Consider the following 15,534-nt stretch of genomic DNA (forward strand, 5'->3'; position numbering starts at 1 on the left):
TGCTCTTTTTCAACAAGCTTTTGCCCAGCAGTAAAATCTCCTTCATACAAGAGCAAAAGACTGTGGATGCTGGGACTCTGAAATATGAACAAAAACAACTTTGAATAAGAACAGTTCTGATGAAAGGTCATTGTCTTGAAACGTTAACTCCGTTTCTCTCCACAGATGCTGCCTGACCCGCTGTTTTATGTTGTTATATTCTTATATGGCTCGATGTCACGTTTTATTTGACTATCCCTCCTGTATAGGCCCAGTGCCCAGGTTTCATTACATTACAGGCGCTATAGAAATCGATCCTGTGTTGGTTGTTACGCTCGACCCTCTTTCAGAAAGAAAGACGGAGCATGCGCAACGCTGAGCAATGTGTGGGCGTGGTGACGTCAGGGCGCCGGTGGCCGCCGCGAGCCCGAGCTCGAGCCGCAGCAGTTATGTCCGGGAAAGAGGAGAGCGACACAGCAATGAAGAGCATGTGTGAGTAAAAGAGTCGCAATCCCGGGGACACTGAACGGACGGACTACCGGTTCTTCCTGTTGGGTGGAAGGATTTCCCGCGTTGGTGGCCCGTGTGCTGCTAATCAAAGGCCAGCATTGTGTGGGCCTGATTCCAGGCCAGGCCGAGAGACGTGCTTGAGTTTTCACTGATTGGGTGTTTGTGGTTCAGGGCTGTGCTGCTGGTATGGAAAAGCATAGGGAACTCCTTCCGCTTGGCTCTTCAACCAACACCGGCTCTGATTTCGCGTCAGGTGCTGGTGTGAAAACCAAAAAAAAATGCAAGCAATATTCAGCAGCTCCGGCAACATCTAGAGAGCGACAGTGTTAACGTTTGGCCCTTTGAGGGGTTATGGGGTTGTGTATAAGGGCATCAGCAGATACGGTGCCCCGCAAAATTCAGCATAACTCGCACAAACCCTCTCTAACTGCTCTGGCATCCGATCAAAGGAGAGCATTTGACCCTTTCTGCCTGTACTGGCAACTCCGAACAGTTATCCCATTTGTCCCACGTCCTTGCTCTTTCTCCAAAACTATGCATTTTTTCCCCTTTCTTGAGTACATATATCAAACTCCTTTTTGAAAGTTTCTTCCACCATCCTTTTGGTCAGTGGGTTCCAGATAAGTTTCATTAACGCCTAGCATATTGTATGATTTTCTTTATTAATGCATAATATTCTACAGGTTTATTTATTCATGCATTTTGATGCATATTTGTGTTTTAATAGATTGGGAAGGGTTAAATGGAGGGGCTTCAAATGTTCTTGGGCCCAGGGTCCAAGAATTGTTAATAAAGGTTTGTTCAGAACTGCTGAAGGGTCATTAAATACCTATGATGTCAACCGTATCTCCCTATCTCCACAGATGCTGCTTGACTTGCCGAGTATTTCCACCATTTTTCTGTTTTATTTCAGATTCCTGGCAACTGCATTTTTTTTACTGATATGCAAAGTTATGCATGTGCTGTTGCCTTAAAGTTGTGAACTGATTTCTAATTATATCATGCAACTGTAATGAAAAAGGGGCATCAAATTTGATGGATAACAGTGAACCTCATTGGGAATGCCCTCAGCCATATGATGGGCAGTGATTTGTGCAAGTTGCAGAGAGCTTGTACAGAGGGATGAAACCGTCACCTCATAGTAATACAGTTTAGCCATAAGATGAAATGTGAACATGGTTTGATTTGCAAGTTTGCACTTAAGTCAGCTTGTCTGATCATTTTTCAAGCACTGTCACTAAGATTTCAGGCAAATGTAGTAGTGGATGAGAAATACTGAGTCCACTTGAATTGTGAAGACTTCACAGGATAGATTAAGTATAGATTTTGTTGTTCTAATCATGACCTGTCCTAGGTCCACATCATCCACACATGATTTTGTGAGGTACATCATTATATTTAATGGTAGGAAGCTGTGAGGCTAGTTCATTGTAACCTAAGACAGAAAATGCTAGAAAAAAATGTCAGCATTATCAATGAGAAAAGACAAGTTACGTTTAACTTTTGCAAAAAATGATGCATTTTTAACTGGTTTGTCAAGTGGTTGGGAAAGAGATGGCAGATAACTTTAATGCGGATAAATGTACTTCTTAAAACCCGCTCCCCTGTCATTTCCACACTCACTTCCCGCAAGAAGTATGACGAGCTCATGAATTCCTTTGTCACTAAGATTGAGACTGTCTGATGAGCTGCATCCCTCGCTTCCACCGGAACACCTGACCCAATATCCTTTAATGCTCCTTCCTGCCCTAGCCCTGACCTTGCATCTTTCTCTAGTTTTTTTTTTTCCAATCTCCCCTCCTGCCTTCTCTGAGGCCACCTTGTCCATCAGATCCACCTCCTTTTCCCTCGATCCTATTCCCATTAAACTGATCACCCAACTTCCCCTCCTGGCCCCCATGTTAGCCGATATTGTAAACGCTCTCTCTCCAGGTGTTGTTCCTTCTCCTTTAAATCTGCCATTATCACCTCTCTCCTCAAAAAAACAACTATTGATCCCACCATCCTTGCAAACTACTGTCATCTCCAACCTCCCGTTCCTCTCCGAAGTTCTTGAACACGTTTGTTGCCTCCTAAATCCGTTCCCATTTTTCTCAAAAATCCATGTATGAATCCCTTCAATCAAGTTTCCAATCTGTCGGCATACCAGTGTTGCTAAATTATCAGACTGCTTATCTGACATCCAGTACAGGATGAGCAGAAATTTCCTTCAATTAAATATTGGAAAGGCTGAAACCATTGTTTTTGGTCCAGGCTCCAAACTCCGTTCCTTAGCTACCAATCCATCCCTCTCCCTGATGACAGTCTGAGATTAAGCCAGTCTGTTTGCAACCTTGGTGTTACATTTAATCTTGAGATGAGCTTCTGACTTCATGCTCTTGTGCCATCATTAAGACCACCTATTTCCAGCTCTGTAACATTGCTCGACTTCACCCCTGTCTTAGCTCATCTGCTGCTGAAACCTTCATCCATGAGATTTGACAATTCCAAAGCACTCCTGGCTGTTTTTCACATTCTACCCTCCATAAATTTGAGGCTACCCAAAACTCTGCAGCCCATGTCTTAACTGGTTGCAAGTCTCGTTGCCTTTCACCCCTGTGTTCACTGACCTACATTGGCTCCTGCTCAAGCAGTGGCTTGATTTTAAAATTCTCATCACTGTTTTCAAATCCCTCCATGGTCTTACCCCTCCCTATCTCTGTAATCTCCTCTGTGCCACAACCCTCCAAGATATCTGAGGTCCTCTAATTCTGACCTCTTGTGTACCCCCAATTTTAATTGTTCCACCATTGGTTGCCGTGCCTTCAGTTGCCTAGATCCCAAGATCTGGAATATCCTCTCTACAACTCACTGCCCTCAAAATGGCATTTTTGACCAAGCTTTCAGTCTTTTCATGGCTGGATGTCATACTTAGTTTTATAATGCTCCTGTGAAGCACCTTGGGACATTTCCTTATGTTAAAGGTGCTACATAAATATCAGCTGTTGTATGTTTTTCATATTGAGACAGTGGTGACCTAATAAATGGTTGGAAAAAATTTGGAAATTTGGAATTTATTGAACGTTCACTGAAAGCGTCCAGTCATTGTGAAATGATTGAGACCAGTCTAGTAAACAGGACTGGGCATTTTATTGTAGACAGGGCCTCTGTCTGAGGCCGAATCAGATTGTTCGCAACATTGGTGTCACATGTGACCCCAAGGTTAACTTTCAATCACACATCTGTGCCATCACTAAAACCACCTATTCCCAACTCCAATATTGTCTTTTTCAACAGCATAAAACCCATCACATTTTTATCTCTCTTCAGTTCCGAAGAAGAGTCATATTGGACTCGAAACGTTAACTCTTTTCTCTCTCCACAGATGCTGCTAGACCTGCTGAGTTTTTCCAGGATTTCCTGTTTTTATTTCCAGTATTGGCTGGCTCTGCTCCTGCATGAGCTCATCTGCTTCTGAAACCTTCATCTATGGTGTGGTTACCTGTAAACTTGACAATTTCAATGTACTCCTGATCAACCTCCCACATTCTACCTCCTGTAAATTTGTGGTCATCTAAAACTCTTGTGTCCTTACTCACTTTGCTCGCTGACTTATCTTCGCTCCCAGTTAATGCCTTGATTTTAAAATTCTGATCCTTGTTTTCAAATCCATCCATGACCTGGCGCCTCCCTACTTCTGTAATCTCCAGCCCAGAATCCTCCGAGATATTTGCACTCATCGGAATAATCTGTATTTGCAATATTTTTGATTACCAATGTTGTCTGCTGGCAAACTTTTCAGTATTCAATAGACTAAGATTCCAGCAAAATAAACCAAAATTGAAGTTATAAAACTGCTTCTACTAACCAAGATTTTAATGAGCGCATTTCATTTCCAGAAAAATTGTTTTGGGGAGAAAATGCAAATGGTATTTACCCTAGGGGAGCCTCAAATAATTTGACCTGTATTTAGAATTTGACACTGGTTGAAATAATTAGGGAAACATATGTGCCTCTGGCAGTTAAACAGTAATATACATTTAGAGGATTAGAGGACTGGATTTTAAATCTATTGTGGTTTAATTGAGATTACCTGTGAAGCTGGCAATGTTTGTATTGTCTTTGTCTCTAAGGAAAGTGACTTGAGAAATACTTTCCTCGAATTTTGTCATGGATAGGATTTGGCTGAGGCAATAGTAATGAGGATGAAGATTGTTCACTTGATTCAACCATGGCATGTGAGGAACAGAGGCCCAGATGGAAGTGATTAATAGTAGCTCCTGCCCGCTCCCACCAGGAAGAATGTCAAGGCCTCAGAAGGTGCAGAGGAAACTTGTTAGAATGGAACCAAGGATGAAAGACTGCAGTTCTATGACGAGATTAGAGAAACTGCAGTTATTCTCAAAATGAGAGCATGTTGTGTTGCTAACAGAATGCATTACATTTGTGTTTTATTTGCTAGACTTGAATATTCCCATGTTCTCCTTGTCAGCTTCCCGTCTTCCAACCTCAGTGAACTCAAGCTCATCCAAGACTCTGCATGGTTCCCAACTTGCAGCAAGCCATGTTCACTTATCATACACTGGCTTCTAGACCAGCAAAATCTTAATTTTAAAATTGCCCTCATGTTGTCATCCCTCCATCCCTCGTTGCTCCCTATCTGGACTCAGAAATGCAGGCACTACCCACTCCTCTGAAGACAATAACGTTAGCATTGTGAGCTTTAGAGCCTGCCTGACAATAATCAGATTTGACTTTGAATTATTCTACAGCAGTGTTTCCACTAAGCTGCAGAGTAACCTGAAGGCCTTGTTCTGTGAGAAATAACGTTTGTGCATGGCTGAGCAAAAAATTGAAAGGGATTTCAGTGACAAAAATGGGGTATGTTCAATAAATAAATTTTAAAGAGAGCATTTCTCTACAACAGGCATGATCAGATTAAACATTCCAAACAAACTGTTAGGTGTGTCTTTTGTCTTGTCCTTAATGTGAACCAATCAGAAATCTGATCCAACCCACTTGTGTTGCAAATAGATACTGCCAATGTTTTGGATTGATGTTGAAATACAATTGTTCTGATCTGCCTGTGATTTTGTAAATAATTCACGTTCTGGCCACTCCTTTGGAGAAGTATTATGGAGAATAGATTTGCATTCAGGAGGCCAAGTTTGTTGGCTGCAAGGTTTTAGCTGATATCTTGTTTTACCTGTAGCCCCATAAAATGGTTGGCAACATTGGCGCTTTGAAACTACTGCCCTTATTAGACACCTGAGAAAAGTAACTGTCAGGTAAATTTTGGCTGTTCTGCATGCAGGAGAGCCTCAATTAGGTTAAAGCAGTGCCAGTGAAGTTGGGGTTCTCACATGCCCATTGTTGAAATATAAATGGAACCCTCTTCAGTGGAATATAATCTTGTGTATTCGAGACAGATAAAGAAACACACGATCTGTAGTGTTTTTTTAATTCACTCATAGGATGTGGTCATCGCTGGCTAGGCCAGCATTTATTGTCCATCCCTAATTGCCCTTGAGAAGGTGGTGTGGTGAGCTGCCTTCTTGAACTGATGCAGCCCATGTGGTGTAGGTACACACACAGTGCTGTTAGGGAGTGAGTTCCAGGATTTTGACCCAGTGACTGTGAAGGAGCGGCGATATATTTCCAGGTGGTGGTGTCCCCATGCATCTGTTGCTCTCGTCCTTCTAGATGGTAGCGGTCGTGGGTTTGGAAGGTGGGCTCTCAGGAGCCTTGGTGAGTTCATGCAATGCATCTTGTAGTTGGTACACGCTGCTGCCGCTGAGAGTCAGTGGTTGAGGGAGTGAATGTTTGTGGATGGGATGCCATTCAAGTAGGCTGCTTTGTCCTGGATGGTATCAAGCTTCTTCAGTGTTGTTGGAGCTGCAAGTGAGGAGTAATCCATCACACTTCTGACTTGTACCTTATAGATGGTGGATAGACTTTGGGGGAGTCAGGTGGTGAGTTACTTGCAGCAGGGTTCCTAGCCCCTGATCTGCTCTTGTAGTCACAGTATTTATATTCCTAGTCCAGTTCAGTTTCTAGACAATGGTAGCCCCTAAGATGTTGTTAGTGATGGATTCAGCGATGGTCATGCCATTGAATGTCAAGAGGCAATGGTTAGATTCTCTGTTGGAGATGGCTATTGCCTGGCACATGTGTGGCACGAATGTTATTTGTCACTTGTCATTCCAAGCCTGGATATTGTCCAGGCCTTGCTGCATTTGGACATGCACTGCTTCAGTATCTGAGGAGTTGTGAATGATGCTGAACATTGTGCAATCATCAGCGAACATCCCCACTTCTGACCTTATGATGGAAGGAAGGTTGTTGATGAAGCAGCTGATGGTTAGGTCTAGGATGCTACCCTGAGGAACTCCTGCAGTGATATCCTGGAACTGAGATGATTGACCTCCAACAACCACGACTATCTTCCTTTGTGCTTGGTATGGCTCCAACCAATGAAGAGTTTTACCCCCCAGTTTCCATTGACTCCAGTTTCCATTGACTCCAGTTTTGCTAGAGCTCCTTGATGCCATACTTGGTCAAATGCTGCTTTGATGTCAAGAGCAGTCACTCTGACCTCACCTCGGGAGTTCAGCTCTTTTGTCCATGTTTGAACCAAGGCTGTAATGAGGTCAGGAGCTGAGTGGCCCTGGTGGAACCCAAACTGGGCATCAGCGAGCAAGCTATTGCTAAGCAAGTGCTGCTTGATAGCACTGTTGATGACTCCTCCCATCACTTTACTGATGAGCGAGCATAGACGGATGGGACGGTAATTGGGTGGGTTGGATTTATCCTGCTTTTTATGTACAGGATGTGAGAATGGATACTTTGTTTTAATATTTTTGGGTAATATTGTGTTATTCTGTGAAGAAGACTGTGTGTGTGTGTAAATGATTTAATTAAGCTGGGAAAAGCTTCTTAGAGACAGGTTGTCTGGGTTAAGACGTGAAAGAATAGAGGCATTAGGTGTGTATTTGTAGTAAGATATTATGGTGGGTTTGAGATACAAATAAATAGGTTGGATCTAAAACATTTGTATTTTTAGATAAGTTGAGAGTTCATTTGAATATCAAAGAGAAGTCAGAGGTTACAAGAAACATTTTAGCATCTTTCAGGAGTTCCATGGGTAAACAGAAGAGGGTATATTACATTTTATTGACCTGAAAACAGAGATAAAATAGAGACATGAGAAATTTTATATTTGGGAGGTGTGAGAACAATAGAAACTGAGATGAAAGCCGGTGGGTGGGTGGGTGGGGAGGGGCGGGGGGGTGGGGGGGGGTATTTTAGAGCTACTGTGGAGAGCTTTGGGTTGGCTGTTATTGGCTGTGGCTGTTGGTTGTGTGAGGAGGATCTCCTGGAAACAGCTCTAGGCTGGGAGAAGATGCAGTTTGAATCAGTCAAGTCAAGCCAGAAAAGCCTTGGGCTGTAAAAAAGCATTCTCAAGCCGTGGATTTCCACAGCAGAATGTAAGAGAGTTTGAGGTCATGTGGTATGCCTTTATTAAAGCTACAGCAGTTTGCCTTTGATAATATTACGTATTTTTATAGTTATAAATCTATAAGGGAGTGTTGCCTAAAAGGTGTTTACTTATGGGTCTGACCAAGTAGGGAGTTTTTTGGGAGAATGTTTTGTAAGACTAATTTTAGTTGCATAACTGTAATCTTGTGTGCCTAAGTTTTTCTTTTCTTTTTGTTAATAAACTTTTACTTTTAATTTTTAAAATCTCAGAAGTATTACTGGACTTGCTGCTGCGATCAGTGCATTTTCTTGTTTTCAGAATACAAAAAAAGGATATAGGCCATAAGCCAAGTTTCCCTCTGGGATTTGGTTTGCTCAGCAATTAACATCTGCTGTGGTCATAACAAGGAGGTTCATGGATAATTTTACACATTACCGTGTAGATACCAGTGTTGTAGCTGTATTGGAACAGCTTGGCTAGGGGTGCAGCAAGTTCTGGAGCACAAGTCTTCATTACTATTGCTGGAATGTTGTCAGGGCCCATAGTCTTTGCAGTATCCAGTGCCTTCAGCCATTTTTGATATAACGTGGAGTGAATCGAATTGGCGGAAGTCTGGCATCTGTGATGCTGGGGGCCTCCGGAGGAGGCCAAGATGGATCATCCACTTGGCACTTCTGGCTGAAGATTGTTGCAAATGCTTCAGCTTTATCTTTTGCACTGCTGTGCTGGGCTCCCCCGTCATTGAGGATGGGGATATTTGTGGAGCCTCCTCCTCCAGTGAGTTGTTTAATTGTCTACCACCATTCACAACTGGATGTGGCAGGACTGCAGAGCTTAGATCTGATTCGTTGGTTGTGGGATTGCATAGCTCTGTCTATTGCATGCTGCTTACGCAATTTGGCATGCAGGTAGTCCTGTGTTGTAGCTTCACCAGATTGACACCTCATTTTTAGGTATGTCTGGTGCTGCTCCTGTCATGGCTTCCTGCACTCTTCATTGAGCCAGGGTTGGTCCCTTGGCTTGTTGGTAATGGTAGAGTGGGGGATATGCCGGGACATGAGGTTACAGATTGTGGTTGAGTACAGTTCTGCTGCTGATGGCCCACAGTGCCTCATGGATGCCCAGTATTGAGTTGCTAGATCTGTTCGAAGTCTGTCTCATTTAATATGGTGGTAATGCCATACAACATGATTGAGGGTATCCTCAATGCGAAGATGGGACTTCGTCTCCACAAGGACTGTGCGCTGGTCACTCCTTTCGATGCTACCATGGACAGATGCATCTGTGGTAGGCAGATTGGTGAGGATGAGGTAAAGTATCTTTTTCCCTCTTGGTTCTCTCACCACCTGCCATAGACCCTGTCTAGCAGCTATGTCCTTTGGGACTTGGGCAGCTCAGTCAGTAGCTGTGATAGACATTGAAGTCCTCCACCCAGAGCACACCCTGCACCTTCATGTGGTGTTCAACATGGAGGAGTACTGAGTCGATGTTGAGTGCTCCCAGGGCAATTTCCCCCTGACCCTATACCTCTGCTGGGTCTGTCCTGTTGGTGGGACATTATCTGTAAGGCTTGCTAGGCCATTTCAAAGGGCATTTAAGAGTCAACCAAATTGCTATGGGTCTGGAGTCGCATGGAGGCCAAACCAGGTAAGGACGGCAGATTTCCTTCCCTAAAGGACATTAGTGAACCAGTTGTGTTGTTACAACAATCGTTTTACAGTCATCATTAGACTTTTAATTCTTTTTATTGAATTTCAATTCCACCATCTACCACGGTGGGATTCGAACCCGGGTCCCCAGAGCATGACCCTGGGCTTCTGGATTACTAGTCACATGACAATACCATTACGCCACTGCCTCCCACTAATCTGGGTAATTTGGGTTAATCACATTTCTAATGAGGGTACCACATTTTTCTAAGAACTAAAAGGTAGACTACTTTGAGCTTCACATTGGATTTTAGTATTGGAAGGTCATTGATAATACTATCAAGGTATCAAAAGTGCTATAAGGGGACACAGTTTAAAATTGAGGACTCTCTTTTAAGACTGGGATGAGGAAATGGAAGGAAATAGATTTCTAGATTCTAAAGGCGTCTAGTTGTATGGGGAGAGAGCAGGATTATGGCATTGAGATAGAGGATTAACCATGACATTGAATGGTGGAGTAGGCTCGAAGGGCTGAATGATGACCTACTGCACCTATTTCCTATGTTTCTGTGAGGAGAAACTTTTTCCCTGTGGGTCGTGAGCCTTTGGAACTCTCTCCCCAGAAAGCAGTGGAGGCAGAGTCATTGAATATTTTTAAGGCAGAGGCAGATAGATTCTTGATGAACAAGAGAGTCAAAAAATATTGGGGGTAGGTGGGAATGTGGAGTTGAGGCCACAATCAGTCAGCCATGACCTTATTGAATGATAGAGCAGGCTTGAGGGGTCGAATGGCCTACTATGTTCATATGTATGTTCCAAGAGTTTTTTTTAGCTTTGCATGTATCTAAAACTGCTGTGAATTGCAATAGTTTCTAAATTAATCGCTTAAAATTTAATTTAAATAATTTAAAAAGTCCTTTTTCAAAATTGAGTTACTTTTGTTAATGACCTTGCAGGATTTTACATTATTTCCTTTAGATAAACGTTTATTTGTTATTGAGCCCTTGCTCGGAGATACTACCTATTATTGGTGTAGCTGCTGAATATATAGTTCAGGAACAATTGGTAGATCTCATTGTATCAAAAGAATTGTCTCTGACAAAAGTAGCAGAATTTTAGATTAATTAAGGCCCTGATGGCATATATCCTCAAGTCTAGGGCCTAGACTGTTTAAAGAAGTTACAGAGGAGGTAGCAGAAGCTGTAACCACAGAGGTTCGACAAAGTGTCTCACTGGAGGTTTGTTAGGAAAATTCAGACATAAGGTATAAGAGGAAATGAGCAGTATTGAAATAAAGGAACAGGGTAGGCCATTCATGATTACAAGATTGGTATAGCACCAAAGATGACAGTTGGCATGAAGCTGCAAATGCCCACTGTAGACTCAGCCAGGCCTATCTGAACTTGTCAAGATTATTAGGCTGTGCTTTCCAAAAGATTGTGCTTGACCTAGGGCCGAATACAGCTTTACCATGGCACTAACTATAATGATGAAAATGACATTGGCACTCCATTTGTTTTCCATGGGTTCATTTTAGACAACATGGGAGACATATGCCACATAAGCCATTCTGTATACCACCACTGCATTAAATGGGTAACAGATGTATTATAGCTGAAATTTCACCAGTTAATTTTGCAGAGTGGTAGAATTTTTCCTGTTCCAGGAACTGTTCACATGATGCATGTAGTTATGTGCAGAATGCCATGGATTAGAGTTTCATGCTATGAATATCCAGCTTCTAGGTGAGGTTAAGCGCATACTAATGCATGTGAACACCTATCAAAACAATTTTCCAAACAAGTGGAAAGGTTTCAACCTGGCAGTTATACCAAAAGATTGCAGTTGAGCAGTTAATAAAGCATAAAGTATCCCTGGGCTTTATTAATAGGGACATAGAATACAAGAGCAGAGAGGTTATGCTGAATTTATATAAGACACTCATTAGACCTCATCTAGAATATTGTGTACAGTTCTGGTTGCCACATAGGAAGGATGTGAACACATTGGAGAGAATGCAGAAGAGGTTTAGAAGAATGGTTCCAGGGATGAGAAACTTCAGCTATGAGGATAGATTGGAGAGGTTGGAACTGTTCTCCTTGGAGAGAAGAAGGCTAAGGGAAGATTTGATAGAGATGCTCAAAATCATGAGGAGGCTGGACAGAGTAGATAGGGAGAAGCTGTGCCTGCTCATAAAAAGATCAAGAACGAGAGGGCACGGATTTAAAGTGATTTGTGAAAGAAGCAAATGTGACATGAGAAGATACTTTTTCACACAACGAGTGGTTCGGGTCTGGAATGCACTGCCTGGAAGTGTGGTGGAGGCAGGTTCAATCAAGGCATTCAAGAGGGCATTACATGATCATTTGAATAGAAACCATGTGCAAGGGTACGGGGAAAAGGTAGGGCGGTGGCACTAGGTCATAATGCTCACTTGGAGAGCCAGTGCATACACGATAGGCCGAGTGGCCTCCTGTGCCGTTAAAATCCTGTGATTCTGATTGGCAGTCACTGACTCGACCTCACGTAAAGTCTTTCTTGACGAAACTATAGCTGTCATTTCTCTGTACAAATTTTCAGTTGTCCACACAGTATCTTCTGTCTCCTTGCCTAGCAGCTCCAGGACCTCTTCAAGGTTGATGGTCCAAAGTCTTGGATGTGGGGTTGGGGGGTTCCTTTCTATGTGCCCGGTGTTTGTTCAGTTGAGGAGATTCTTTTACCTTAAATCTGTATCCTCTGGTTATTGACATTTCTGCTGTTGGAAACAGCTTCTCCTTATTTTTTTACTTTATCAAAACCATTAATGATTTTGAACACTGCTATCCAATCTCCTCTCAGCCTTCTCTACAGTAATGAGAGCAACCCCGGCTTCTCTGGTCTCTCTAGTAATTTAAGTTCCTCATCTCTGGCACCATCCTAGTGTATCTCTTCTGCACTATCTCCAAAGCTTTGACGTCCTAAAGTGTGGTGTCCAGACTTGAACACTATATCTGAGCTGAGGCCTAACCAGTGTTTTGTAAAAACTTAGCATAACTTCATTGCTTTTGTACTTGATTTCTCTAATAATAAAACCAAGGATCCCATATACATTTATAACAGCCTTCTTAACTTGTCCTGCCATCTTCAAGGATTTGAGTATTTATAGCCCAGGTCTCTCCCTTCCTAATACCCCTTTAAAATCTTACCATTTAGTTTCATATTGCCTTTCCTCATTCTTCTCTTCAAAATGTATCACTTCGCAATTCTCTGTGCTAAATTCTATCTGCCATGTGTCTGCCTATTAAATTAGTCAGTGTCCTCTTGAGGTCTGTTACTATCCCTTAATTGTTTACTACCTTTCTGAATTTATGATGTTTCCAAGTTTCATGTCATCTGCAGACTTTGAAATTACGCCCTCCATATCCAAGTCCAGGTCATTAATATATATCAAAAAGAGCACTGGTCCTTTTGCTGACCACTTGGGGAACATTGCTATATACCTTCCTCCAGCCTGAAAAACAACCATTCATCACTATTACAAAACAAAAACAGAATTACCTGGAAAAACTCAGCAGGTCTGGCAGCATCGGCGGAGAAGAAATCAGTTAACGTTTCGAGCCTTCATGGCCCTTCGGCAGAACTGAAGCATAGTTAGAAGAAGGGAGAAATATTCACTGCCTTCTGTCACTGAGCCAATTTCGTATCCATGCTGCTAATGTCCTTCATCCCACAGGTTTTAAATTTGCTCTGAAGTCTATTGTGTGGCACTTTGTTGAGCACCTTTTTAAAGCCCAGATACACCACACTACCCTCATCAGCCCTCTCTGTAGTTTCATCAAAGAACTCGATCAAGTTAAACACAGTTTCCTTTTAACAAACCCATGCTGACTTTCATTTGGTAGCCCATACTTTTCTCAAATCCAGTTAGTTTTGTCCCAGGTTATTGTCTCTAGAAAGCTCCGCATCACTGATGTTAGACTGACTAACCTGTGGTTGTTGGACTTATCACTCGCCCCTTTTTCTAAATGACAGAGAAGAAAATCTTACCCCTAAATTAGTCATTTTCTTTATTTCGGTTGTATCAATTGAGGTTTTATACAAACAAGTGGAGAGCATTGATTGGATTGTTACTTGAGCACATATAAAGAGACACTTAGTGACACAACAGTAGAGTGAAGTCAGGAAATATAAATTTGTAATGTTTCAGTCTGTGAATAAATCTATTCCAAGTAAAGAATGGTTCCGGTTTCTTCCTTCACCAACTGCCTGTCAGGAGTGTAACACTTTAAAATGAGTCTTTTGATCATTCATTGTGATTCAAACTTTTGCGTTAATGAATATTTGTCTTGTGTGATATTAACAAAAAATGAAAGTTTGCAGCTTCCTGCATCTTGGATCAAAACAAGACTTTCACAATAGACTAATCTGACAAAAACTTAAACTCTTTTTAAAAGCCTGGTAACCAGTATTATTTATATTTGGAAGTGGAGTACGGGCAGGGGAAGAACAACTTTCACTATCTAGGAGTTCCTTATTACTTCTGGCTGCACCGACCTCTCCTTTGCATAATATTATGAATCAGCAAATTGTCACATGCCATCAAATGTCTCAAAGATTACAGATAATTTCTGTGCTATTAACGTTGAAAACTTCCAGACACAATTATACCTAAGGGCCATGACGCAGATGGATATCTTCTATCAAATGCAGCAATTAGGATTTTCATTCCAAAAAAATATATTCCTATACCTAAATTCATACAACATTTTAAACGATGATTTGGGATGGAGCCCATATCCTGAGAGGAGTGTCTCAATATAATGTACTAATCAATCTTCCATGGCATTGTCCATGGGCAAGTTGAAGAATATGCTTTTTGACATCCTAGTAACAATGTAAAATATCCTACCTTGCTGAATTTCATTGTGCCATCCATAATGACATGAAGAGCAATTTTTTTTTAATTAAGAATGAAAACTCTTAAATGTTTAAGGTTAGCGAAGGCCTCATAGTTGCTAAGACTGGTACACTGGTATAATGTAAGTGGGTTAAGCTGTTTTCAGCTGATCAACCGAATGATGTGGGGAGAAGGGAAAGTAAGATCTACGTCATTTTGAGTTGAAGAAATGTAAATAACTTGGGTATTAGTTATTTTTAACTCTAGGAATTGGGGGCATCTGTGGATGTTGTATTTACTGAATTGATTTTACTCTGGATTTCCATAGTTGAACGTGGTCCAAAGAAGAGACAAGTGAAGACACTAGCAACATCCCTCTTGGAAGCATTAGATTATGACAGCTCAGATGACAGTGATTTTGAAGTGGGAGATGCTTCAGGTAAATACTGTTCATAAGTGTTTTTGTGGAATTTGTTTTGATCTGTACTGTGAAGCATTTTTTTCCCTCCCCTTCTGAAAGTGTGGGCTTCCTTATTGAGGCATTGTTTCATTGCTGGTTTTGTGCACTTCATGAGTTTCCCATAATTCATATGTAAGCCCAGGATGATGCATGTTGGCAGACTATTTGATTGTGCCCCAAAACTGAACCTGCTTGTGTCTAGTCACAAGTTCACATACAAAGCTACTTCCAACAAGAATTGCAGTACGGTGTGAGAGCTTAATTGTAGTTCTCCAACTGTTGTCCTTGCTGAAACCACCTAACTTTCACCAATTGAGGAATTGAACCTATGACCTTCCTGATCTGTACAACCAGATCTGTGTAAAGCAGATAACCCACTGGGAAAGAAGATACTACACTGAAATATAGATTTTGGTGTGAGGTAAGGGAATGGCAAATGATGGAATATTCAGTTGGCCCGTCAGCACTTGGGAAGAGAAAAGACAGATTCTGACAGGTTCTACAGTCAAAGCATTAATGTTTTCAAAAAATACGGATTAGTTTCTTTAGAATATGATTAAAAAATAGGTCATGACAGTAATATTTGTTGATCAAACATCTG

At 41.7% G+C, this 15,534-nt stretch overlaps 1 protein-coding gene across 10 annotated transcripts in view; it reads left to right on the forward strand.

Moving 5' to 3' along the window:
* Positions 1-347: 347 nt before the first annotated feature.
* The window catches only part of phf14 (PHD finger protein 14), a 313,616-nt gene continuing 298,429 nt past the window's right edge, over positions 348-15,534 (forward strand). For all 10 annotated transcript variants that reach the window (XR_013576193.1, XR_013576194.1, XM_078538816.1 and 7 more), the window contains exons 1-2: positions 348-471; positions 14,802-14,912. Coding sequence is in view for 8 of the 10 variants with exons in the window: in XM_078538816.1 (XP_078394942.1) it covers positions 429-471; positions 14,802-14,912 (154 nt within the window). In the remaining 2 variants the exon portion in view is untranslated. The remainder of the gene's footprint in view (positions 472-14,801; positions 14,913-15,534) is intronic.

Source organism: Cetorhinus maximus, chromosome 3, assembly GCF_964194155.1.
Source record: "Cetorhinus maximus chromosome 3, sCetMax3.hap1.1, whole genome shotgun sequence".
NCBI lineage: Eukaryota > Metazoa > Chordata > Chondrichthyes > Lamniformes > Cetorhinidae > Cetorhinus > Cetorhinus maximus.